This window comes from Nerophis ophidion, linkage group LG10, assembly GCF_033978795.1.
Source record: "Nerophis ophidion isolate RoL-2023_Sa linkage group LG10, RoL_Noph_v1.0, whole genome shotgun sequence".
Classification (NCBI taxonomy): Eukaryota; Metazoa; Chordata; class Actinopteri; order Syngnathiformes; family Syngnathidae; genus Nerophis; species Nerophis ophidion.
In genome coordinates, this window is record NC_084620.1 from 53,647,615 (window position 1) to 53,673,568 (window position 25,954).

Here is a 25,954-nt window from a genome sequence, read left to right on the forward strand (position 1 = left end):
AGTGGGAAAAAATTTGGACACCCCTGCTTTAAACAATTTCTCGGTTACACAATAAACTTAATTCCACTGACTGTACGCGCACTCCTGTGGGCCAAGTCATTTCAATCCTTTAAATACGTTCAATTAAGATTCCAAATTCAACAATACTGTGTTTTTTCTGGCAGCTGTTTGTCAGAGAACCTGAGGGGCGCCTGGGAGTGAAGGGCGATATCAGGAAGCACAGCTTCTTCGGCGACATGGACTGGAACGCGCTGGAACTTCGGCAGGTGGAGCCGCCCTTCAAGCCGACCTTGGTAACCTTCCATCCCCTTTTCTTTCACCCACTATTGTTGTTGTGCAAGGATGTCAATCCAGTTTTCATTTTACCGCCCGTAACTCCGAATAATGTAAGAATTTGCCTCTGGATTTCATTATTTATTTATTATATATATATATATATATATATATATATATATATATATATATATATATATATATATATATATATATATATATATATATACATACACACACAGTGGGGCAAAAAAGTATTTAGTCAGCCAGCGATTGTGCAAGTTCTCCCACTTAAAATGATGACAGAGGTCTGTAATTTTCATCATAGGTACACTTCAACTGTGAGAGACAGAATGTGAAAAAAAATCCAGGTATTCACATCGTAGGAATTTTAAAGAATTTATTTGTAAATGATGGTGGAAAATAAGTATTTGATCAACCATTCAAAGCGCTCACTGATGGAAGGAGGTATTGGCTGAAAATCTCACCATACATGGCCCCATTCATTCTTTCCTTAACACGGATCAATAGTCCTGTCCCCTTAGCAGAAAAACAGCCCCAAAGCATGATGTTTCCACCCCCATGCTTCACAGTAGGTATGGTGTTCTTGGGATGCAACTCAGTATTCTTCTTCCTCCAAACACGACAAGTTGAGTTTATACCAAAATGAATACATGGTTGATACAGCAGAGGATTGGTAGAATGTCATGTGGTCAGATGAAACCAAAATAGAACTTTTTGGTATAAACTCAAGTCGTGGTTTGTGTGTCGTTTATCATAGTTACACATATGACAAAAAAGCGTGTGAAAATCTGAGGTATTCATTGAGGTAAGATGAATTAAATGTGCAGACAGTTCATTGCTCCTGCCAAATGAATTGCACTGAGTGGAGCAGATCACCACTCCAAGATGGCGGCCCCGCATCTCGTCAGCGCCAGTAGGCTGCGTACCCTCTTATACGATGTCTATGGATTTTTAGATGGTGTATAACATCGGTCACCAACGCGGTGCCCACGGGCACCAGGTCGCCCGTAAGGACCAGATGAGTCGCCCGCTGGCCTGTTCTAAAAATAGCTCAAATAGCAGCACTTACCAGTGAGCTGCCTCTATTTTTTAAATTTTATTTATTTACTAGCAAGCTGGTCTCGCTTTGCTGGACATTTTTAATTCTAAGAGAGACAAAACTCAAATAGAATTTGAAAATCCGAGAAAATATTTTAAAGACTTGGTCTTCACTTGTTTAAATAAATTCATTTATTTTTTTAAACTTTGTTTCTTATAACTTTCAGAAAAACTATTTTAGAGAAAAAATACAACCTTAAAAATTATTTTAGGATTTTTAAACACATATACCTTTTTACCTTTTCAATTCCTTTCTCTTCTTTCCTGACAATTTAAATCAACTTATTTTTTATTGTAAAGAATAATAAATACATTTTAATTTAATTCTTCATTTTAGCTTCTGTTTTTTTGACGAAGAATATTTGTAAAATATTTCTTCAAACTTATTATGATTAAAATTCCAGAAAAAAATTCTGGCAAATCTAGAAAATCTGTAGAATCAAATTTAAATCTTATTTCAAAGTCTTTTGAATTTCTTTTAAAATTTTTATTCTGGAAAATCTCGAAAAAATAATTATTTGTCTTTGTTAGAAAAATATAGCTTAGTCCAATTTGTTATATATTTTAACAAAGTGCAGATTGGATTTTAACCTATTTAAAACATGTCATCAAAATTCTAAAATAAATCTTAATCAGGAAAAATTACTAATGATGTTCCATAAATTCTTTTTTTAATTTTTTTCAAAAATATCTGAATTAGCTAGTTTTTCTCTTCATTTTTCTTGGTTGAATTTTAAAGAGTTGAAATTGAAGATAATTTAATTTTAATTTTTTTTCGTGTTTTCCTCTTTTAAACTGTTCAATTAAGTGTTTTTTTCATCATTTATTCTCTACAAAAAACCTTCCGTCAAAGGAAAAGAAAGGTACGACAGAGTGACAGACAGAAATACCCCTTTTTTAAATATATATAGATTTATTTATTAAAGGTAAATTGAGCAAATTGGCTATTTCTGGCCATTTATTTAAGTGTGTATCCTGGGGATAGGTTGATTGGCAACACAAAATTGGCCCTAGTGTGTGAATGTGAGTGTGAATGTTGTCTGTCTATCTGTGTTGGCCCTGCGATGAGTTGGCAACTTGTCCAGGGTGTACCCCGCCTTCCGCCCGATTGTAGCTGAGATAGGCGCCAGCGCCCCCCGCGACCCCGAAAGGGAATAAGCGGTAGAAAATGGATGGATGGAAACTGGTAGCCTTTCGCATTAATCAGTACCCAAGAAGTAGCTCTTGGTTTCAAAAAGGTTGTTGACCCCTGCCTAAGAAGATGTCTTTGGGTTTTTAGATGGTGTATTTAGTTCTGAATGAAATAAACAAGAAGTAATGCGGCAGCATTAAGACACATGATAGACAACGTCACTACCGGAAAAATGTGGGACTTCAAAATAAAATGACAAAATGTACTATTTGCTGAAATAATGACACAATAAAAGTGACAAATAATAGAGCAATAAAATAAAACGTGAGGGAATTTTGGTGGGATGCATAAAATATATGTTGTATACGTGTTTTATTAACACAGTTTAAATGTAACCGGCTGTGTTGTGTGTAGAATTTAATGAACACGATGGACACCAGGGGGCGCTGCTCAGCTGCACTTTACTTGTGTTAATACATCCGACGCTACAGGAAATACAAACGTTGTCAATATTTTTCTGCCAAAGGTTGAGCCCCTATACACATATAACACAGAACAACAAAGAAAGAGTGAACTTAAGTTCTTAATGAGACAAATACACTTTTTTTTTGTCATACCTCCCCTGTTGATATCGTGGACAAACGGAAGTAGGAAGGCGTGTCCAACACTTATAAAGAGGCAGGTGTCACAACAATTATTGCAGTAGGAGGGACAAGGAGACAATGGTTCCACATATTGACATAACATCGACCAACCTTCAGGTATTTTCATGTAACTTACAAAGTTGGTGTAATTATAACAATAATACATTTATATTTAAATGACATAATTAACCCTGTTAGAAAAATACTAATATTCAGTCAATGTTTTTTGTTAATTGTGTTCTTAATTCATTTAATTAACACTTGCCTCACCTGTTTGCATGTACCTGATACAAAAAACAATATCACAAAAAAGAGGAGATTATTATAAAAATGAAATAGAGGACTTTTGCAAAGTAACAACTGCTTCCTGGAGGACAGTCGCATGGAATTCTTACACAAATAAGACTGCAAATTGCATTTTATTTGACCAAAAATAATAATAATAATTGGGATTAAAAAAAGTATCTGAAAACCTAATTAATTATTTTAGTCTTCTCTTAACATTGAATAGAGGACAAGGAGTTAAAGTTTAAAAAAAAAAGATACAAAATACAGGAAAAAAATGCACTCTCCAAAAAACTTAACAAAATAAAATTAAAGGCCAGCAACACTCGTTTCCTTCTAATAAGTTTCATAAAAACTGCGCAGGTGCTACCAAACACAGGCCGGTTTGGAAAATGTCTTTGTCAGTCTGCAAGTTTCCACAGAAAGTGATGCGCTTAAATAGTCCCAGCTGTGGTCAATCAATCGACATAATAAATCAAGAACAACTTCAAAAAAGGAAAGTGCACAAATAATAGACAAAATGGAAAATTGTACACAATAAATGTGACTCGGTACAGTGTCATAGGAAAATAGATAAAGCAATAAAAAATGTATAGAGCAATAAAATGTGTGTCATAGGAAAATAAATAAAGAAAACAAAAAGTGTAATAAAAAATGTGTATCATAGGAAAATAAAGCAATAACAATTTGTAATAACTGAAGTGAATTATATTTATTTAGCGCTTTTTTCCAGTGACTCAAAGCGCTTTACATAGTGAAAACCAATATCTGGGTTCCATTTAAAGCAGTGTGGGTAGCACTGGGAGCAGGTGGGTAAAGTGTCTTGCCCGAGGACACAACGGCAGGGACAAGGATGGCTAAAGCGGGGATCGAACTTAGAACCCTTAAGTTGCTGGCATGGCCACTCTTCCAACCGAGCTATACCGCTTAATAAAAAATGTGTATCATAGGAAAATAAAACAAAAATATAAGATAATAAAACATGTGTATCATAGGAAAATAAAACAATAAAAAAGTGTAATACATTTATTATAAAGCAATAAAAAATGTATATCATAGGAAAAAAAAGTGTAATAAAAAATGTGTATCATAGAAAAATAAAGCCAAAAAAAGGTAACAAAAATGTGTATCATAGGAAAGTAAATAAATTAAAAATATGTATCATATGAAAATGAACCAACAAAAATTGTGTAATATATTTTTTTATAAAGCTATAAAAAATGTGTAATAAAAAATGTATATCGTAGAAAAATAAATAAAATAAAAAAGTGTATCATAGGAAAATAAACAAAAAAAGTGTAATACATTTTTTTATAAAGCAATAAAAAAATGTGTGATACAAAAATTAGTATCATAGGAAAATAAATAAAGCAAAAAAAGTGTACTAAAAATGTGTATCATAGGAAAATAAAGAAAAAAAAGTGTAATAAAAATGTATATCATAGGAAAATAAATACAACAAAAACTATTGTTATAAAAAATGTGTATCATAGGAAATTAAACCAATACAAAATGTGTAGTAAAAAAATATGTATCATAGGAAAATAAAGCAAAAAAAGGTAATAAAAAATGTGTCATAGGAAAATAAGGCAAAAAAAGGCAATACAAATGTGTATCATAGAAAAATAAATAAAATAAAAAATGTGTATATAGGAAAATAAACCAATAAAAAATGTGTAATACATTTTTTTTATAAAGCAATAAAAAAAAGTGTGATAAAAAAAATGTATATCATAGGAAAATAAATAAAGCAAAAAAAGTGTACTAAAAATGTGTATCATAGGAAAATAAAGCAGAATAAAGTGTAATAAAAATGTGTATCATAAGAAAATAAATAAAACAAAAAATATTGTTATAAAAAATGTGTATCATAGGAAATTAAACCAATACAAAGATGTGTGGTAAGAAAATATGTATCATAGGAAAATAAAGCAAAAAAGGGTAATAAAAAGTGTGTATCATAGGAATATAAATAACAAAAAATAATGTTATAAAAATGTGTGTCATAGGAAAATAAATACAATAAAAGATACTGTAATAAAACATTTGTATCATAGGAAAATAAACCAATAAAAAATGTGTAATACATTTTTTATAAAGCAATAAAAAATGTGTTCATAGGAAAATAAAGCAAAACAAAGTTTATAAAGACGTGTACCATAGGAAAATAAATAAAACAAAAAATACTGTTATAAAAATGTGTATCATAGGAACATAAATACAATAAAAAAATACTGTAATAAAAATTTGTATCATATGAAAATAAACCAATAAAAAATGTGTAATACATTTTTTATAAAGCAATAAAAAATGTGTACATAGGAAAATAAAGCAAATAAAAGGTAATAAAAATGTGTACCATAGGAAAATAAATACAACAAAAAATACTGTATTAAAAAATGTTGTATCAGAGGAAATAAATAAAATAGAAAATGTGTATCATAGGAAAATAAACCAATAGAAAAGTGTGTAATATATTTTTTATAAAGCAATAAAAAATGTGTAAAAAAATGTGTATCATAGGAAAATAAATAAAATAATAAATGTGTATCATAGAAAAATAAACCAATAAAGCAATAAAGCAATAAAAAATGTGTATTATAGGAATATAAATAAAAGAGGAAAAAAAAGTAATACAAAACGGAAATAAAATGTGTATCATTGGAAAATAAATAAAACAAAAAATACTGTAGTAAAAATGTGTATCATAGGAAAATAAACCCAAAAAAATATGTAATACATTTTTTTAATAAACCAATAAAAAATGTGTATCATAGGAAAATAAAGTTTAAAAAAATGTGTTATAAAAAATGTGTATCATAGGAAAATAAATAAAACAAAAAATAGGAAAATAAACCAATACAAAAATGTGTTATAAAAAAAAATGTATCATAAGAAAATAAAGCAAAAAAATTTAATAAAAATGTGTTTCAAAAAAAAAAATGCTGTTATAAAAATGTGTATCATAGGAAAATAAACCAATAAAAAATGTGTAATACATTTTTTATAAAGCAATAAAAAATGTGTTCATAGGAAAATAAAGCAAAAAAAAGGTAATAAAAATGTGTACCATAGGAACATAAATAAAACAAAAAATACTGTAATAAAAATTTGTATCAGAGGAAAATAAAAAAATAAAAAATGTGTATCAGAAAAATAAACCAATAAAAAATGTGTAATACATTTTGTTATAAAGCAATGAAAAAGTGTAATAAAAAATGTGTATCATAGGAAAATAAAGCACTACAAAACTGTGTAATAAAAAAAATGTGTATCATAGGAAAATAAAGCAAGAAAAGGTAATAAAAAATGTGTATCATAGGAATATAAATACAATTAAAAAAAATACTGTAATAAAAAAATTGTATCTTAGGAAAATAAACCAATAAAAAATGTGTAATACATTTTTATAAAGCAATAAAAAATGTGTACATAGAAAAATAAAGCAAAAAAAAAAGTTAATGAAAATGTGTACCATAAGAAAATAAATAAAACAAAATATACTGTAATAAAAAATGTGTATCAGAGGAAAATAAATAAAATAAAAAATGTGTTCATAGGAAAATAAAGCAAAAAAAGGTTATAAAAATGTGTACCATAGGAACATAAAAAAACCAAAAAATACTGTAATAAAAAATGTGTATCAGAGGAAAATAAATAAAATAAAAAATGTGTATCATAGGAAAATAAACCAATAAAAAAAGTGTATAATACATTTTTTTTATAAAGCATTAAAAAATGTGTAATACATTTTTTTATAAATCAATAAAAATGTGTAATAAAAAAGTGTCTCATAGGAAGATAAATAAAGCAAAAAAAAGTTTAATAAATGTGTATAATAGGAAAATAAAGCAAAAATAAGTTTAATAAAAATGTGTATCATAGGAAAATAAATAAAACAAAATATACTGTTATAAAAATGTGTATCATAGGAAAATAAATGCAATAAAAAAATACTGTAATAAAAAAATTGTATCATAGGAAAATAAACCAATAAAAAAACGTGTAGTACATTTTTATAAAGCTATAAAACATTTGTTTATAGGAAAATAAAGCAAATAAAATGTGTACTATAGGAAAATAAATACAACAAAAAATACTGTAATAAAAAATGTGTATCAGAGGAAAATAAATAAAATAAAAAATGTGTATCATAGGAAAATAAACCAATAAAGTGTGTAATATTTTTTGTATAAAGCAATAAAAAATGTGTAGTAAAAATGTGTATCATAGGAAAATAAAGCAAAAAAAGGTAATACAAATGGGTATCATTGGAAAGTAAATACAACGAAAAATACTGTAATAAAAAGTGTATCATAGGAAAATAAACCCAAAAAAATGTATTACACATTTTTTTTTATAAAGCAACAAAAAACGTGTATCATAGGAAAATAAAGCAAAAAAGGTCATTAAAAATGTGTATCATGGGAAAATAAAAAATGTCTATCATAGAAAAATAAACCAATAAAGAAATGTGTAATACATTTTTTATAAAGCAATAAAATATGTGTATCATAAGAAAATAAAGTTAAAAAAAAAGTGTAATAAAAAATGTGTATCATAGGAAAATAAATAAAACAAACAATATTGTTATAAAAAAATGTGTATCATAGGAAAATAAACCAATACAAAAATGTGTAGTAAAAAAAATGTATCATAGGAAAATAAAGCAAAAAAACTGTAATAAAAATGTGTATCATAGGAATATAAATAAAACAAAAAATACTGTTATAAAAATGTGTGTCATAGGAAAATAAACCCCAAAAAATGTTTAGTATATTTTTTTTATAAAGCAATAAAAAATGTGTATCATAGGAAAATAAAGCAAAAAAGGTCATAAAAAATGTGTATCATAGGAAAATAAATAAAATAAAAATTTGTATCATAGAAAAATAAACCAAAAAAATAATGTGTAATACATTTTTTTATAAAGCAATAAAAAATTTGTATCATAGGAAAATAAATAAAGCAAAAAAAAATACTAATAAAAAACGGTAATAAAAATGTGTATCATTGGAAAATAAATAAAACAAAAAATATTGTAGTAAAAAATGTGTATCATAGGAAAATAAACCCCAAAAAATATGTAATACATTTTTTTATAAACCAAAAAAAATGTGTATCATAAGAAAATAAAGTAAAAAAAAGTGTAATAAAAAATGTGTATCATAGGAAAATAAATAAAACAAAAAATATTGTTATTAAAAATGTGTATCATAGGAAAATAAACCAATACAAAAATGTGTAATAAAAAAAATGTATCATAGGAAAATAAAGCAAAAAAAGGTAATAAAAATGTGTACCATAGGAACATAAATAAAACAATAAAATACTGTAATAAAAAATGTGTATCAGAGGAAAATAAATAAAATAAAAAATGTGTATCATAGGAAAATAAATAAAACAAAAAATATTATCATTAAAAATGTGTATCATAGGAAAATAAACCAATACAAAACTGTGGAATAAAGAAAAATGTGTATCATAGGAAAATAAAGCAAAAAAAGGTAATAAAAAATGTGTATCATAGGAATATAAATAAAACAAAATACTTTTATAAAAATGTGTATCATCGGAAAATAAATACAATAAAAAAATACTGTAATAAAAAAATTGTATTTTAGGAAAATAAACCAATAAAAAAATGTGTAATACATTTTTATAAAGCAATAAATAATGTGTACATAGAAAAATAAAGCAAAAAAAAAGTTAATAAAAATATGTAACACAGGAAAATAAATAAAATAAAAAATACCGTAATAAAAAATGTGTATCAGAGGAAAATAAAAAAAAATTAAAAATGTGTATCATAGGAAAATAATCCAATAAAAAGTGTAATTTTTTTATAAAGCAATAAAAAATGTGTATCATAGGAAAATAAAGCAAAAAGGTCATAAAACATGTGTATCATAGGAAAATAAACCAATAAAAAAATGTGTAATACATTTTTTATAAAGCAATAACAAATGTGTATCATATGAAAATAAATTAAGCAAAACAAAGTAATATAAAAAGGTAATACAAATGTTTATCATTGGAAAATAAATAAAACAAAAAATTCTGTAATAAAAAATGTGTATCATAGGAAAATAAACCAGAAAAAATGTGTAATACATTTTGTTATAAGGCAATAAAACGTGTAGTAAAAAATGTATATCATAGGAAAATCAATAAAGCAAAAAAAAAAAAGTAATAAAAAGTGTGTAAAATTGCTAAATAAAGCAAAAAAAAGGTAATACGTGTATCATCGCAAATTAAATAAAATAAAAAATGTGTATCATAGGAAAATAAATAAAATAAAAAATGTATATCATAGGAAAATTAACCAATAAAAAAAAGGGTAATACATTTTTTTTATAAAGCAGCAAAACGTGTAATAAAAAATGTGTATCATAGGAAAATCAATAAAGCAAAATAAAGTAATAAAACGTGTAGAATTGCAAGAAAAGGTAATACAATGTGTATCATCGGAAATGAAATAAAATAAAAAATGTGTATCATAGGAAAACAAACCAATGAAAAATGTGTAATTCCTTTTTTTATAAAGTAATAAAGAATGTGTAGTAAACAAATGTGCATCATAGGAAAATAAATAAAGCAAAAAAAAAAGTGTAATAAAAGTGTCCATCCATTTCCTACCGCTAAATGTGTATCACAGGAAAATAAATAAATCAATAAAAAATGCACTTAAAAAATGTATACAGCAATATTTTTTTTATTAAAAGAAGCAACAAAAAATGTGTGGACAAGCATAATAATAAAATAAACTTATTCTTGCAGACATCTCCCAGCGACTGCAGCAACTTCGACCAAGAGTTCACCAACGAGAAGCCCCGCCTGTCGTGTGCCGACCGCACGCTCATCAACAGCGTGGACCAGACCGTGTTCAGTAACTTCTCCTTCGTCAACCCGGGCGTGGCCCGCACGGCCCTGCGCTGATCACATGACTCAGCACTCGGACTAGTGTAAATACATGAAACAACACACGAGTGTGTTGACCTGGAAGACAAAACACTGACTGCTGATGTCCGGTCTAGTTCAGTGGTCCTCAAAGTTTCTTCACCCGGTAGTACTGACCACCATTAAAACACAGTAGTCCTAAGTATTCATTAAAAACAAGGCGACGGTTGTATTTAACAAGCATACCATATTTCCTTGAATTGCCGCAGGGCATATAGTACGCGCCTGCCTTGAATTACCGCCTGGTCAAACTCGTGATATCACGAGTGACACTTCCCCTGTCATCATTTTCAAAATGGAGAAGTCTGATTTCAATACCGGGAATTTGAAATCCCATAAAGGGAATAAGATTAAAAGCTATTCAGTAGGATTTAAGGTCCAAGCTTACATCACACTCAAATTTTTACTGCATGCCTTTGGTAAGTGCCAGAGTGAGAAGAGGTTTTGAAATAATTAGCCCATGCTTACTTTTACCGCATGCCTTTGGTAAGTGCCAGAGTGAGAAGAGGTTTTGAAATAATTAGCGCATGCTTACTTTTACCGCATGCCTTTGGTATGTGCAGGAGTGAGAAGAGGTTTTAAATTAATTAGCGCCCCGGCGGCAATTCAAGGAAATACGGTATTTAATATTCGGGCCACTGTAAAATTATATATTATAAAACACTGTACTTTCATCAAGTGATTTTTTTTGAGAATCACTGGTCTAGTTGAGTACATAAATGTAATCCTACTATGTAACTAAAAGTAGCAAACGTAACCACCTGTGAAGCTCTGCTTTGACTTCTCTCTTGTGTGTCAGATCCCAGGATGTCATTGTCTTTGCAGCCCTTTGAGACATTTAGGATTGAGGGCTATGTACTGTAAGTAATCTTTGAATTATTGATTGACTGATTGAAGCAGCGTCCTCTGCAGTAGACATTCGTTTCAGGTCGTCCTAACGTCCACTGCGGAGGACGCTGCTTCCTTGTTGTGTCATACTCTGCTGCACTCGCTGTTTTTGTCAAGAATCCCAATAGAAGTCATTGTGTTAACCACACCTACTTTTTGTTTACATTTGCTTTTGGGGCCTCCGAAGTGTTGAGCTCGTCGGGGGGGAAAAATAAAATGTCCTAATTGGATTGCAGTTAAAACTGTTTATGAAAAAGGGAAGAATTGCGTTGCGTGTGCAAGAAAGAACGACCTCAGCCTTAACGAGTTAATTTTCAGTCGCACTGGAAGATGACGCCATGAAAAGACCAGGTGAGTGATCAGTAAGAAACCAGTGACTCTTACGTATAATTAACTATAATTCATATTTTCTTCCAGTGAACTTGCTCTTCTGGTCAAAGTGCAGCCGTCAACAACAAACGCGGGTAAGTAGGCCGACTTTATTTCACATTCCTGTAGAGGGCAGCAGATCCCAGGGCCAGCGAGGCTTTTTCTGCTAACCTAGCATAAATCCTAGTGCATTTTATTTTTAATTGACTTTCCATAAGTGTACAGTGTTTCCCCCAGAATATTTGTTAGTTAAGGTGGTGTCTCTCGTAAAGAACAGTGTAATTTGGATAGTCACCACCATCATGTCGCTGCCTACGGGGGCAATAGTCTACATACTGTGGTGAAGTAGGCCGACTTCGTCGCGTGAATAAGCCTACAATTTTTGGTTGTCTTTTCCTCTCCGTATGCTGAATGGCAAAATACGATATATATCTCGATATGTATTCCGTAAAGTAAAAAAATAACACAAAACAGTCCTAGTTGCCTGAGATATTAAGTGTGTCATTATTTTTGACTTAGTAAATATTGACTTACTAAGACAAAATAATGACTGAGTCAAATTTCTGACTTATTGTAAGTAAGCGTTTGCAATAAGCGTTTGGAAAAAAAAAAAAGTTAAAAGTGGGGCCACATGCTGACATATTTTTAACTCATGCTTAATTTATTACAGCATTTGGGAAGCCTGTAGTTGATTTTTATTATGTAAATGTTATATTTTTATCGTTTACCCTGCCATTCAAAAATAGGCCGGTACATTGCTAAGGATTAATGTAACTATAGCTGAAAAAGTAGTACAATAGCAATAGGAGAGACTATTCATCCCTGAACACCATGGAGTTCATGTAGGTTTCATGATGCACTTACATTATTATAAATACTATCAGAGACAGAAACTCTTAACTTTTAGTGTACCAGACCTGCGAAAGTCAAAGCCCAGATTTTTTCAAAGTGTTCACTTTTGGTGTACCATACCTTCCAGAGTCAAAGTCCGGATTTTTTCTAAGTGTCCACTTTTGGTGTACCATACCTTCCAGAGTCAAAGTCGGGATTTTTTCTTTAACATTTGACATATTGTCCCTTTTTTGCTGCTTCAACACTGAAAAAGGTCAAGTGAAATAACTTAGTTGTTAACTCTAGGTCAATAATATTTGTCTTTCTCTCAGACGGACAGGGCTTTGCTGTATGTAAAGAGTTAAAAAAAGAGTTAAAAGTGGGGCCACATGCTGACATATGTTTAACTCATCATGCTTAATTTATTACAGCATTTGGGAAGCTTGTAGTTGATTTTTATTATGTAAATGTTATATTTTTATCGTTTACCCTGCCATTCAAAACTAGGCCGCTACATTGCTAAGGATTAATGTAACTATAGCTGAAAAAGTAGTACAATAGCAATAGGAGAGACTATTCATCCCTGAACACCATGGAGTTCATGTAGGCTTTATAATGCACTTACATTATTATAAACACTATCAGAGACAGAAACTCTAACTTTTAGTGTACCAGACCTGCAAAAGTCAAAGTCCGGATTTTTTCTAAGTGTTAACTTTTCGTGTACCATACCTTCCAGAGTCAAAGTCGGGATTTTTTCTTTAACATTTAACATATTATCCCTTTTTTGCTGCTTCAACACTGAAAAAGGTAAAGTGAAATAACTTAGTTGTTAACTCTAGGTCAATAATGCTTGTCTTTCTCTCAGACGGACAGGGCTTGGCTGTCTGTAAAGCAGGAATATGCACACCGCAAAATGAGTTAACGTTACGCTAAAAGCTAATTAGCCTAAACTAGTCTTAAAAATAAATACAAAAATATTTTTTTTATTTTTATTTTTTTTTTAATTAATTTTATTTTATTTTTAAAAAAATCTATATATATATATTTTTTTATATATATTTATTTTTTATTTTTAAGACTTTAGGCGGTGGCTCTTTGATGTCAAGGCGGCCACCTTAACAACAAAAGGGACACTGGATTAAAAGGTTTTACCGAGCTGGTGATGTTGTTATCCGTTCCGTAGAAAAAGTCTAACATTTTGCATAGATTCATGTAAAAAGGCACAAAGTTGGAACACAAACATCCTCACCGTGGTTTATTGTTGTTTACGTTCCCGCAGTCTTCATGCGAGGTTACATATTCTGGGACATATTCAGCTTCAGCTTCTTGGCATAGAGACGAGCGGATGGCTAAGACTTCCGTCATTTTTCCGGCAATGTTCAGGAGGCAACGTGGTGTGGGTGACGGGAGGTCCTCAGCGCCTCCTGGTGGTGCTGCCGGCACTGCTACAGTTGCGGCTCAGCTGGGGGAAGTGGACCGTGGGCGTCCTGGAGGTGGGGCCGTACAGGCCCAGGTTGCGGGCCGCCGCCGACTTCCTGGGCATCTTGACGCACGGGAACGGCGAGAAGACCTGCGCCTGGGTCGCCGTGCACGTGAAGGCCGGCGTGGACGGGGAAGCGTGGAGGTACGGTGAGCACGTGGACGAGAGCGACGGCGCGGAGGGGGAGGGGGTTTTGTAAAAGGAGGAGGAGCCTTGGAGAGGTGTGGAGGAAGCAAGGCAGTGGGCGGAGCTTGGAGGAGGTGTGGAGGGCGGCGTCGGGGAGGAGGATGGATCTCCGGATGTGAACGTAGACACAGGTGAAGGTGAAGAAGAGGTGTCATTGTGAGGTGGCGTGACGGCGGGAAAAGGTCTGTTACAGTTCTCAGAACCTGACGAGTCCCTGTGCCGGTTTGAGGATGGCGGCGAGACAGGGACGGGTTGCGTGGTTGTGTCCTCCAAGTCCATGGAATCCAGTTGCACCTCCACCTCGCTCACCTCCGTCCCCTCAGCACTCTCGCACGCTGGAAATGAAAACTCGGCACATCTCTCCTCCTCCTCAATCTTCACACTCTCATCCACCTCCCTGGAATCCCCGAAGCCCAGCTGCGCACGCGCCCTCGCCACGTTCCGGCGATGAGCTCGCACGTGAGCTCGCCAGGGAGACCCCACCCCTCCCCCGGAGCTGCCCGACGACACACTGCTATTGGAGGGCCGTGGGCCGCGGCGCGGGGAGTCCCGGGTCTGTGGGGAAGGAGCGCGGTGGCCGCCCGGGGGAGTGTGGGCGGCGGGTTTCCGACCCAGGAGGAGATGGTTGATGACGGTGCTGGAGGGGTTGAGTTGGGACGCCAGGACGCGGGTGGCAGGACACTTGTCTGTCAAACATGAGCAACAACATTACAGCATACTTGCCAACCTTGACACCTCTGAATTCGGGAGATGGGGGCGGGGTTAAGGTGGGCGGGGTTGTAGTGAAGTGAATTATATTTATATAGCGCTTTTCTCAAGTAACTCAAAGTGCTTTACATTGTGAAACCCAATATCTAAGTTAAATGTTTTCTTTTAAAGCAGCGTGGGTGGCACTGGGTAAAGTGTCTTGCCCAAGGACAAAATGGCAGTGACGAGGATGGCAGAAGTAGGGATCGAACCTGCAACCCTGAAGTTGCTGGCATGGCCACGCTACCGACCGAGCTACACCGCCCCGCTATAGCTCGTTTGTAGCGTCCCGGCAGAGTTAGTGCTGCAAAGGGTTCTGGGTATTTGTTTATGTTGTGTTACGGTGCGGATATTCCGCCTAAATGTGTTTGTCATTCTTGTTTGGTGTGGGTTCACACATTTGTAACAGTGTTAAAGTTGTTTATACGGCCACCCTCAGTGTGACCTGTATAGCCTTTGACCAAGTATGCATGAACGGCACGCTGTTTGTATGGAGAAAAAAGCAGACGTGATGACAAGTTGTAGAGGACAGGACGCTAAAGGAGCAACAATATTGTTGTCCGGGTAGAAATTGGGAGAAATTTGGGAGATTGGTTGCCCCGGGAGATTATTGGGAGGGGAACTGAAATTCGAGAGTATCCCGGAAGAATTGTGAGGGTTGGCAAGTATGCATTATACACAAGTCTTCTAGAAAGGTGGACCACATGAGCACGAAGAGGAAACAATTAGACATCAGGAGAGAAAAAGTTACTGTTGGATTCAAATTAGCGCTTTTTAGGTGATGAGAAACATGGCTTCAGACGCTCTTCTAAGCCTACTGGCGCTGACGAGACGCAGGGCCGCCATCTTGGAGTGGTGATCAGTGCAATTCATTTAAAAACAGCAATGAACTGTCAGCGCATTTCATTCATCTTAACTCGCTGAATACCTCTCATTTTCACACGATTTTTTGTCATACGTGTAACTAAAATAAAGGACATTTTTTTATTATTCATAGTTTGCTTAACAGTAACAGAATATTCTTATATGCTATAAGTGATCAGACGTCCGAGATCAAAACTGGGAATATAATCCCAGAGAAGCGGGAAAAAAACAGTCATCTATTTTTCAGTTGAATAAACAATATGCTTAGGTTATAAGTACATGCATATATCCTACATAAACTTTGGGTTGGAAAGCTTTTAGAGTTGTTTAAGTCTGTCTGATTGTCTAGTTAGCTAACATGTATTACACCCCCTACACAAACTGGACTGTGGTCCTAACTTTTACCCCTGTTGGCTTTTACAATCTTTATCTTCATCATTTATCTCAAGTATGACATTTTTAAATGTAATTAATTTCATTGACATGCATCTTTGTTTTCTACCTGTCAGCTGTCAGTTTAGCATCTTTGTTTTCTACCCGTCAACTGTCAGTTTAGCATCTTTGTTTTCTACCCGTAAACTAAGTTTAGCATCTTTATTTTCTACCTGTCGACTGTCAGTTTAGCATCTTTGTTTTCTACCTGTCAACTATCAGATTAGCATCTTTGTTTTCTACCTGTCGACTGTCAGTTTAGCATCTTTGTTTTCTACCTGTCAACTATCAGATTAGCATCTTTGTTTTCTACCTGTCTACTGTCAGTTTAGCATCTTTGTTTTCTACCCGTCAACTGTCGGTTTAGCATCTTTGTTTTCTACCTGTCAACTGTCACTTTAGCATCTTTATTTTCTACCTGTCGACTGTCAGTTTAGCATCTTTGTTTTCTACCTGTCGACTATCAGATTAGCATCTTTGTTTTCTACCTGTCAAATGTCTGTTTAGAGTCTTTGTTTTCTACCTGTTGACTGTCAATTTAGCATCTTTGTTATCTACCTGTCTACTGTCAGTTTAGCATCTTTGTTATCTACCTGTTTACTGTCAGTTTAGCATCTTTGTTTTCTACCTGTCAACTGTCAGTGTAGCATCTTTGTTTTCTACCTGTCAACTGTCACTTTAGCATCTTTGTTTTCTACCTGTCAACTGTCACTTAAGCATCTTTGTTATCTACCTGTCCACTGTCAGTTTAGCATCTTTGTTTTCTACCTGTCAACTGTCAGTGTAGCATCTTTGTTTTCTTCCTGTCAATTGTCACTTTAGCATCTTTGTTTTCTACCTGTCAACTGTCACTTTAGCATCTTTGTTTTCTACCTGTCAACTGTCACTTTAGCATCTTTGTTTTCTACCTGTCAACTGTCACTTTAGCATCTTTGTTTTCTACCTGTCAACTGTCAGTGTAGCATCTTTGTTTTCTACCTGTCAATTGTCACTTTAGCATTTTGTTTTCTACCTGTCAACTGTCAGTGTAGCATCTTTGTTTTCTACCTGTCAATTGTCACTTTAGCATTTTGTTTTCTACCTGTCAACTGTCACGTTAGCATCTTTGTTTTCTACCTGTCAACTGTCAGTTTAGCATCTTTGTTTTCTACCTGTCAACTGTCACTTTAGCATCTTTGTTTTCTACCTGTCAATTGTCACTTTAGCATCTTTGTTTTCTACCTGTCAACTGTCACGTTAGCATCTTTGTTTTCTACCTGTCAACTGTCAGTTTAGCATCTTTGTTTTCTACCTGTCAACTGTCACGTTAGCATCTTTGTTTTCTACCTGTCAACTGTCACGTTAGCATCTTTGTTTTCTACCTGTCAACTGTCAGTGTAGCATCTTTGTTTTCGATCTTATAACTGTCAGTTTAGGCTGCTCGCTGGCTCCTCATCACCACTTCAAGATGGCGGCCCAATGTTGTGTCTGCTTATAACATGTCTATGTGTGTTTTATGTATGTTTTATGTATGTTTTGTCCTACTAATTTCAGTGATCCTTGAAATCACCGTAGTTTGTTTACATTTCCTTCTTTGTCTCATTTTTTCGACCAAATATTTTATACTGTGAGAGAGAATGCACAAAGGTGCGCATTGTTGATGTTATTGACTTGTAGGAGTTATAATCAGGCATATTTAGTCAGCGCTTAAGTGCAATCAATGCTAACATGCTATTTAGGCTAGCTGTATGTACATATTGCATCATCATGCCTTGTTTGTAGATAAATTTGAGCTCCATTCCACGGGAAGAAGACACCCTGCCTTTAAGTTGGACACACACATTATACCTTTGGCCATTCTGAGCCAGTCATTTACAGAAGTTATGTCATCCTGTGAGAAGCCTCAGTTGTACTAATGTTTTCTAATGTTGTACAAATGTGTAGAATAAATATTAAATTGCAACATTTCTGTCAACGAAGATTGGCATCAGCCTGCGACGCATTTTTGATGAAACTTGCATCATGTGTTGCCTTCATTATAACACTTATATAAGACTTTTCAAGGCATTTTGATAGTAGGCTAATATAGACACATCATGTATTGCCTTCATTATAACACTTATATAAGATTTTTCAAGTCATTTTGATAGTAGGCTAATGTAAAAACTTACATCATGTGTTGCCTTCATCATAACACTTATATAAGACTTTTAAAGTCATTTTGATAGTGGGCTAATATAACTAATATAGACACTTACATCATGCGTTGTCTTCATTATAACACTTATATAAGACTCTTCAAGTCATTTTGATAGTAGGCTAATATAGACACATCATGTATTGCCTTCATTATAACACTTATATAAGAGGTTTCAAGTCATTTAGATGGTAGGCCAATATAACTTCATTATAACACTTATAAAAGACTTCTGAAGTAATTTTGATAGTAGGCTAATAGAACTAATATAGACACATCATGTGTTGTCTTCATTATAACACTTATAGACGTTTCAAGTCATTTTGATAGTAGGCTAATATAACTTCATTATAACACTTATATAAGACTTTTAAAGTCATTTTGATAGTAGGCTAATACAACCAATATAGACACATCATGTGTTGCCTTCATTGTAACACTTATATAAGACTTTTAAAGTAATTTTGATAGTGGGCTAATACAACTAATATAGACACTTACATCATGTGTTGCCTTCATTGTAACACTTATATAAGACTTTTAAAGTCATTTTGATAGTGGGCTAATATAACTAATATAGACACTTACATCATGTGTTGCCTTCATTATAACACTTATATAAGACTTTTCAAGTCATTTTGACAGTAGGCTAATATAACTTCATTATAACACTTATATAAGACTTCTGAAGTAATTTTGATAGTAGGCTAATATAATATAGACACTTACATCATGTGTTGTCTTCATTATAAGACATCTTGAAAGTCATTTTGTCAGTAGGCTAATATAACTTTATTATAACACTTATATAAGACTTTTCAAGTCATTTTGATAGTAGGCTAATATAGACACTTACATCATGTGTTGCCTTCATTATTCCACTTGCATTAGACTTTCCAAGTCATTTTGATTGTAGGCTAATATAGACCCATCATATGTTGCCTTCATTATAACATTTATATAAGACTTTTCAAGTCATTTTGATGGTAGGCTAATGTAGACACAGCATGTATTGCCTTCATTATAACACTTATATAAGACTTTTCAAGTCATTTTGATAGTAGGCTAATGTAAACACTTACATCATGTGTTGCCTTCATTATAACACTTATATAAGACGTTTCAAGTCATTTAGATGGTAGGCCAATATAACTTCATTATAACACTTATAAAAGACTTCTGAAGTAATTTTGATAGTAGGCTAATATAACTAATATAGACACTTACATCAAGTGTTGTCTTCATTATAAGACTTATATTTAAAGTAATTTTGTCAGTAGGCTAATATAACTTTATTATAACACTTATGTCAGACTTTTCAAGTCATTTTGATAGTAGGCTAATATAGACACATCATATGTTGCCTTCATTATAGCACTTATAGACGTTTCAAGTCATTTTGATAGTAGGCTAATATAACTAATATAGACACTTACATCATGTGTTGCCTTCATTATAAGACTTATATTTAAAGTTATTTTGATAGTAAGCTAATATAACTACATTATAACACTTATATAAGACTTTTCAAATCATTTTGATAGTAGGCTAATATAACTAATATAGACACATCATGTGTTGCCTTCATTATAAGACTTATATTTAAAGTTATTTTGATAGTAAACTAATATAACTACATTATAACACTTATATAAGACTTTTCAAAACATTTTGATAGTAGGCTAATATAAACACTTACATCATGTGTTGCCTTCATTATAACATTTATAGAAGACTTTTCAAGTCATTTTGATAGTGTGCTAATATAACTAATATAGACACTTCATGTTTTGCCTACATTATACACTTACATTTAAAGTTGTTTTAATAGTAGGTTAATATAACTAATATAGACACTTACATCATGTGTGGCCTTCATTATAACACTTACATAAGACTTTTCAAGTCATTTTGATAGTAGGCTAATATAACTTCATTATAACACTTATATAAGACTTTTCAAGTCATTTTGATAGTAGGCTAATATAACTTCGTTATAACACTTATATTAGACTTTTCAAGTCATTTTGATAGTAGGCTAATATAGACACTTACATCAGGTGTTGCCTTACATAAGACGTTTCAAGTCATTTTGATAGTAGGCTAATATAGACACTTACATCATGTTTTGCCTTACATAAGACGTTTCAAGTCATTTTGAGAGTAGGCTGATATAACTTCATTATAACATTTATCTAAGACTTTTAAAGTCATTTTGATAGTAGGCTAATATAGACACTTACATCATGTGTTGCCTTCATTATAACATTTATACAAGACTTTTCAAGTCATTTTGATAGTAGGCTAATATAACTTCATTATAACACTTATATAAGACTTTTAAAGTAATTTTGATAGTAGGCTAATATAACTTCGTTATAACACTTATATAAGACTTTCAAAGTAATTTTGATAGTAGGCTAATATAACTAATATAGACACATCATGTGTTGTCTTCATTATAAGACTTATATTTAAAGTAATTTTGATAGTAGGCTAATATAACTAATATAGACACATCATGTGTTGCCTTCATTATAAGACTTATATTTAAAGTAATTTTGATAGTAGGCTAATATAACTTCATTATAACACTTATATTAGTCTTTTCAAGTCATTTTGATAGTAGGCTAATATAGACACATCATGTGTTGCCTTCATTATAAAATTATTAGACGTTTCAAGTCATTTTGATAGCAGGCTAATATAACTTCATTATAACACTTATTTAAGACTTTTAAAGTCATTTTGATAGTAGGCTAATATTGACACTTAAATCATGTGTTGTCTTCAATATAACATTTATATAAGACTTTTAAAGTCATTTTGATAGTATGCTAATATAACTAATATAGACACTTACATCATGTGTTGCCTTCATTATAAGACTTACATAAGACTTTTCAAGTCATTTTGATAGTAGGCTAATATAACTTCATTATAACACTTATATAAGACTTTTAAAGTAATTTTGATAGTAGGCTAATATAACTTCATTATAACACTTATATTAGACTTTAAGTCATTTTGATAGTAGGCTAATATAACTTCATTATAACACTTATATAAGACTTTTCAAGTCATTTTGATGGTAGGCTAATATAGACACTTACATCATGTGTTGCCTTCATTATAACACAAGACTTTTAAAGTAATTTTGATAGTAGGCTAATATAACTTCATTATAACACTTATATAAGACTTTTAAAGTAATTTTGATAGTAGGCTAATATAACTAATATAGACACATCATGTGTTGTCTTCATTATAAGACTTATATTTAAAGTAATTTTGATAGTAGGCTAATATAACTTCATTATAACACTTATATAAGACTTTTAAAGTAATTTTGATAGTAGGCTAATATAACTAATATAGACACATCATGTGTTGTCTTCATTATAAGACTTATATTTAAAGTAATTTTGATAGTAAGCTAATGTGGCTAAAATAGAAAATTGCATCATGTGTTGCTTTCATTATAACACTTATAAAAAATTTACATTAATTGATTGATTGATAAACAAACAGCATGGGCCTTAATAGGTCGATTAAACCCGCCCCCACATCCCATGCAGCGTTCCCTTTGACTCCGCCCCCAGCCTGCGAGGCCCCTCCCTCACCTGTGCGTATGCAGAGCTGCATGGCCTGCTGCTGCTGCCGCCTCTTGATGCGAGCGTACTGCTTCTTCAGCGCGCTGATGTCCGTGCTCATCCTCTCCATCATCATGCTGTTGATGGCCGCCTGGTGCTCCGCCCTGGCTCCGCCCACCGCCCCCGGACTCAGCTCCGCCATGTTCCCATGCTCGGCTCGGTGGTCTGCGGAGCGGGCGGCAACGATCAGTCGTGGGTTTTTTGTTTTTTTTTTGTTGAAGGGGAACATTATCACCAGACCTATGTAAGCGTCAATATATACCTTGATGTTGCAGAAAAAGGACCATATATATTTTTTTAACCGATTTCCGAACTCTAAATGGGTGAATTTTGGCAAATTAAACGCCTTTCTATTATTCGCTCTCGGGGCGATGACGTCACCTAGGTAGTCAACGCCATTTTCGCAAACACATTACAAACATCGAGTCAAATCAGCTCTGTTATTTTCCGTTTTTTCGACTGTTTTCCGTACCTTGGAGACATCATGCCTCGTCGGTGTGTTGTCGGAGGGTGTAACAACACGATCAGGGACCGATTCAAGTTGACTTACGTGGAGTGTGCATCGATTAGCACGGCATGCTAATCGATGCTAACATGCTATTTAGGCTAGCTGTACATACATATTGCATAGTTATGCCTCATTTGTAGCTATATTTGCATCCTGCCTTTCCCTCCACCCACATTTAATGCCAAACAAACACATACCAATCGACGGATTCAAGTTGCACCAGTGTCAAAAGATCCGAAGTCCCTGGTCTGCACATTTAAGGAGTAAGGAGTCAGTTAAATTAGAACAAGTTTTTTCTGCTTTGAGTGTTTCAGAGTTGGACATGTGTTTTACCGAGGTGGCAAACTATGATGCGTGCAGTTTATCAAAGCAACAAACAAACAATCGAAAAATCCCCGTTACTGAGGTGGCTAACTATGATGCGTGCAGTTTATCAAAGCAACAAACAAACAATCGGAAAATCCCCGTTACTGAGGAGGCTAACCATGATGCGTGCAGTTTAACAAAACAACAATCAAACAATCGGAACATTCCCGTCGTATCAATTCCTAGATATGGTCGTAATTATACTGAATGCACTGGGCATAATAAACACAACATTACTAATATTGCTACTGCGGATAATTTGATCAAAAATTCCCTAAAACAGCCCACTACCTATAATATAGGTTTTTTAAACATAAGATCATTGTCTCCCAAAACGTTGTTAGTTAATGATATTATCAGAGACAACAATCTTAACGTCATCGGTCTCAGTGAAACCTGGCTTAAACCAAACGACGTTTTTGCGCTAAATGAGGCATGTCCTCCTAACTTTACACATGCGCATATTGCCCGTCCGCTTAAAAGGGGTGGGGGGGTCGCACTAATATACAACGAAAACTTTAAGCTTAGTCCTAACATAAATAATAAATATAAATCGTTTGAGGTGCTTACTATGAGGTCTGTCACACCGCTGCCTCTACACCTGGCTGTTATCTACCGCCCCCCAGGGCCCTATTCGGACTTTATCAATGAATTCTCAGAGTTCGTTGCTGATCTAGTGACACACGCCGATAATATAATCATAATGGGGGACTTTAATATCCATATGAATACCCCATCGGACCCACCGTGCGTAGCGCTCCAGACTATAATTGATAGCTGTGGTCTCACACAAATAATAAATGAACCCACGCATCGCAACGGTAAAACGATAGACCTAGTGCTTGTCAGGGGTATCACCGCTTCCAAAGTTACGATACTCCCTTATACTAAAGTATTGTCCGATCATTACCTTATAAAATTCGAGGTTCAGACGCATGTTTGTCAAACTAATAATAATAATAACTGCTATAGCAGCCGCAACATTAATACGGCCACAACGACAACTCTTGCTGACCTACTGCCCTCGGTAATGGCACCATTCCCAAAATATGTGGGCTCTATTGATAACCTCACTAACAACTTTAACGACGCCCTGCGCGAAACCATTGATAACATAGCACCGCTAAAGTTAAAAAAGGCTCCAAAAAAGCGCACCCCGTGGTTTACAGAAGAAACTAGAGCTCAGAAATTATTATGCAGAAAGCTGGAACGCAAATGGCGCACGACTAAACTTGAGGTGCACCATCAAGCATGGAGTGATGGTTTAATAACTTATAAACGCATGCTTACCTTAGCTAAAGCTAATTATTACTCAAATCTCATCCACCGTAATAAAAACGATCCTAAATTTTTGTTTAGTACGGTAGCATCGCTAACCCAACAAGGGACTCCTTCCAGTAGCTCCACCCACTCAGCTGATGACTTTATGCAATTCTTTAGTAAGAAAATTGAAGTCATTAGAAAGGAGATTAAAGACAATGCGTCCCAGCTACAACGGGGTTCTATTAACACTGACACGATTGTATATACGGCGGATACTGCCCTCCAAAATAGTTTCTCTCGTTTTGAGGAAATAACATTAGAGGAATTGTTACAACGTGTAAATGGAATAAAACAAACAACATGTTTACTTGACCCTCTTCCTGGGAAACTGATCAAGGAGCTCTTTGTATTATTAGGTCCATCAGTGCTAAATATTATAAACTTATCACTTTCCTTGGGCACTGTTCCCCTAGCATTCAAAAAAGCGGTTATTCATCCTCTTCTTAAAAGACCTAACCTCGATCCTGACCTCATGGTAAACTACCGACCAGTGTCTCACCTTCCCTTTATTTCAAAAATCCTCGAAAAAATTGTTGCGGAGCAGTTAAATGAACACTTAGCGTCTAACAATCTATGTGAAATTTTTCAATCCGGTTTCAGGGCAAATCACTCCACGGAGACAGCCCTCGCAAAAATGACTAATGATCTATTGCTAACGATGGATTCTGATGCGTCATCTATGTTGCTGCTCCTCGATCTTAGCGCTGCTTTCGATACTGTCGATCATAATATTTTATTAGAACGTATCAAAACACGAATTGGTATGTCAGACTTAGCCCTGTCTTGGTTTAACTCTTATCTTACTGATAGGATGCAGTGTGTCTCCCATAACAATGTGACCTCGGACTACGTTAAGGTAACGTGTGGAGTTCCCCAGGGTTCGGTCCTTGGCCCTGCACTCTTCAGCATCTACATGCTGCCGCTAGGTGACATCATACGCAAATACGGTGTTAGCTTTCACTGTTATGCTGATGACACCCAACTCTACATGCCCCTAAAGCTGACCAACATGCCGGATTGTAGTCAGCTGGAGGCGTGTCTTAATGAAATTAAACAATGGATGTCCGCTAACTTTTTGCAACTCAACGCCAAAAAAACGGAAATGCTGATTATCGGTCCTGCTAGACACCGAACTCTATTTAATAATACAACTCTAACATTTGACAACCAAACAATTAAACAAGGCGACACGGTAAAGAATCTGGGTATTATCTTCGACCCAACTCTCTCCTTTGAGGCACACATTAAAAGCGTTACTAAAACGGCCTTCTTTCATCTCCGCAATATCGCTAAAATTCGCTCCATTCTGTCCACTAAAGACGCTGAGATCATTATCCATGCGTTTGTTACGTCTCGCCTCGACTACTGTAACGTATTATTTTCGGGTCTCCCCATGTCTAGCATTAAAAGATTACAGTTGGTACAAAATGCGGCTGCTAGACTTTTGACAAGAACAAGAAAGTTTGATCACATTACGCCTGTACTGGCTCACCTGCACTGGCTTCCTGTGCACTTAAGATGTGACTTTAAGGTTTTACTACTTACGTATAAAATACTACACGGTCTAGCTCCATCCTATCTTGCCGATTGTATTGTACCATATGTCCCGGCAAGAAATCTGCGTTCAAAGGACTCCGGCTTATTAGTGATCCCCAAAGCCCAAAAAAAGTCTGCGGGCTGTAGAGCTTTTTCATTTCGGGCTCCAGTACTCT

General features: G+C 33.8%; 2 protein-coding genes across 5 annotated transcripts in view; one reads left to right on the plus strand and one right to left on the minus strand.

Annotated features, from left to right (window-relative positions):
• The window catches only part of prkcq (protein kinase C, theta), a 111,408-nt gene extending 99,876 nt beyond the window's left edge, over positions 1–11,532 (plus strand). The window contains exons 18-19 of the mRNA XM_061914119.1: positions 165–293; positions 10,237–11,532. Of these exons, the coding sequence (XP_061770103.1) occupies positions 165–293; positions 10,237–10,395 (288 nt within the window). The 3' untranslated portion in view covers positions 10,396–11,532. The remainder of the gene's footprint in view (positions 1–164; positions 294–10,236) is intronic.
• A 2,203-nt stretch (positions 11,533–13,735) lies between these two features.
• The window catches only part of tbc1d30 (TBC1 domain family, member 30), a 53,894-nt gene continuing 41,675 nt past the window's right edge, over positions 13,736–25,954 (minus strand). For all 4 annotated transcript variants that reach the window (XM_061914115.1, XM_061914116.1, XM_061914117.1 and 1 more), the window contains 2 exons: positions 22,016–22,210; positions 13,736–14,859 (listed from right to left, as the gene is read on the minus strand). In XM_061914115.1, the coding sequence (XP_061770099.1) occupies positions 13,922–14,859; positions 22,016–22,210 (1,133 nt within the window). In that variant the 3' untranslated portion in view covers positions 13,736–13,921. The remainder of the gene's footprint in view (positions 14,860–22,015; positions 22,211–25,954) is intronic.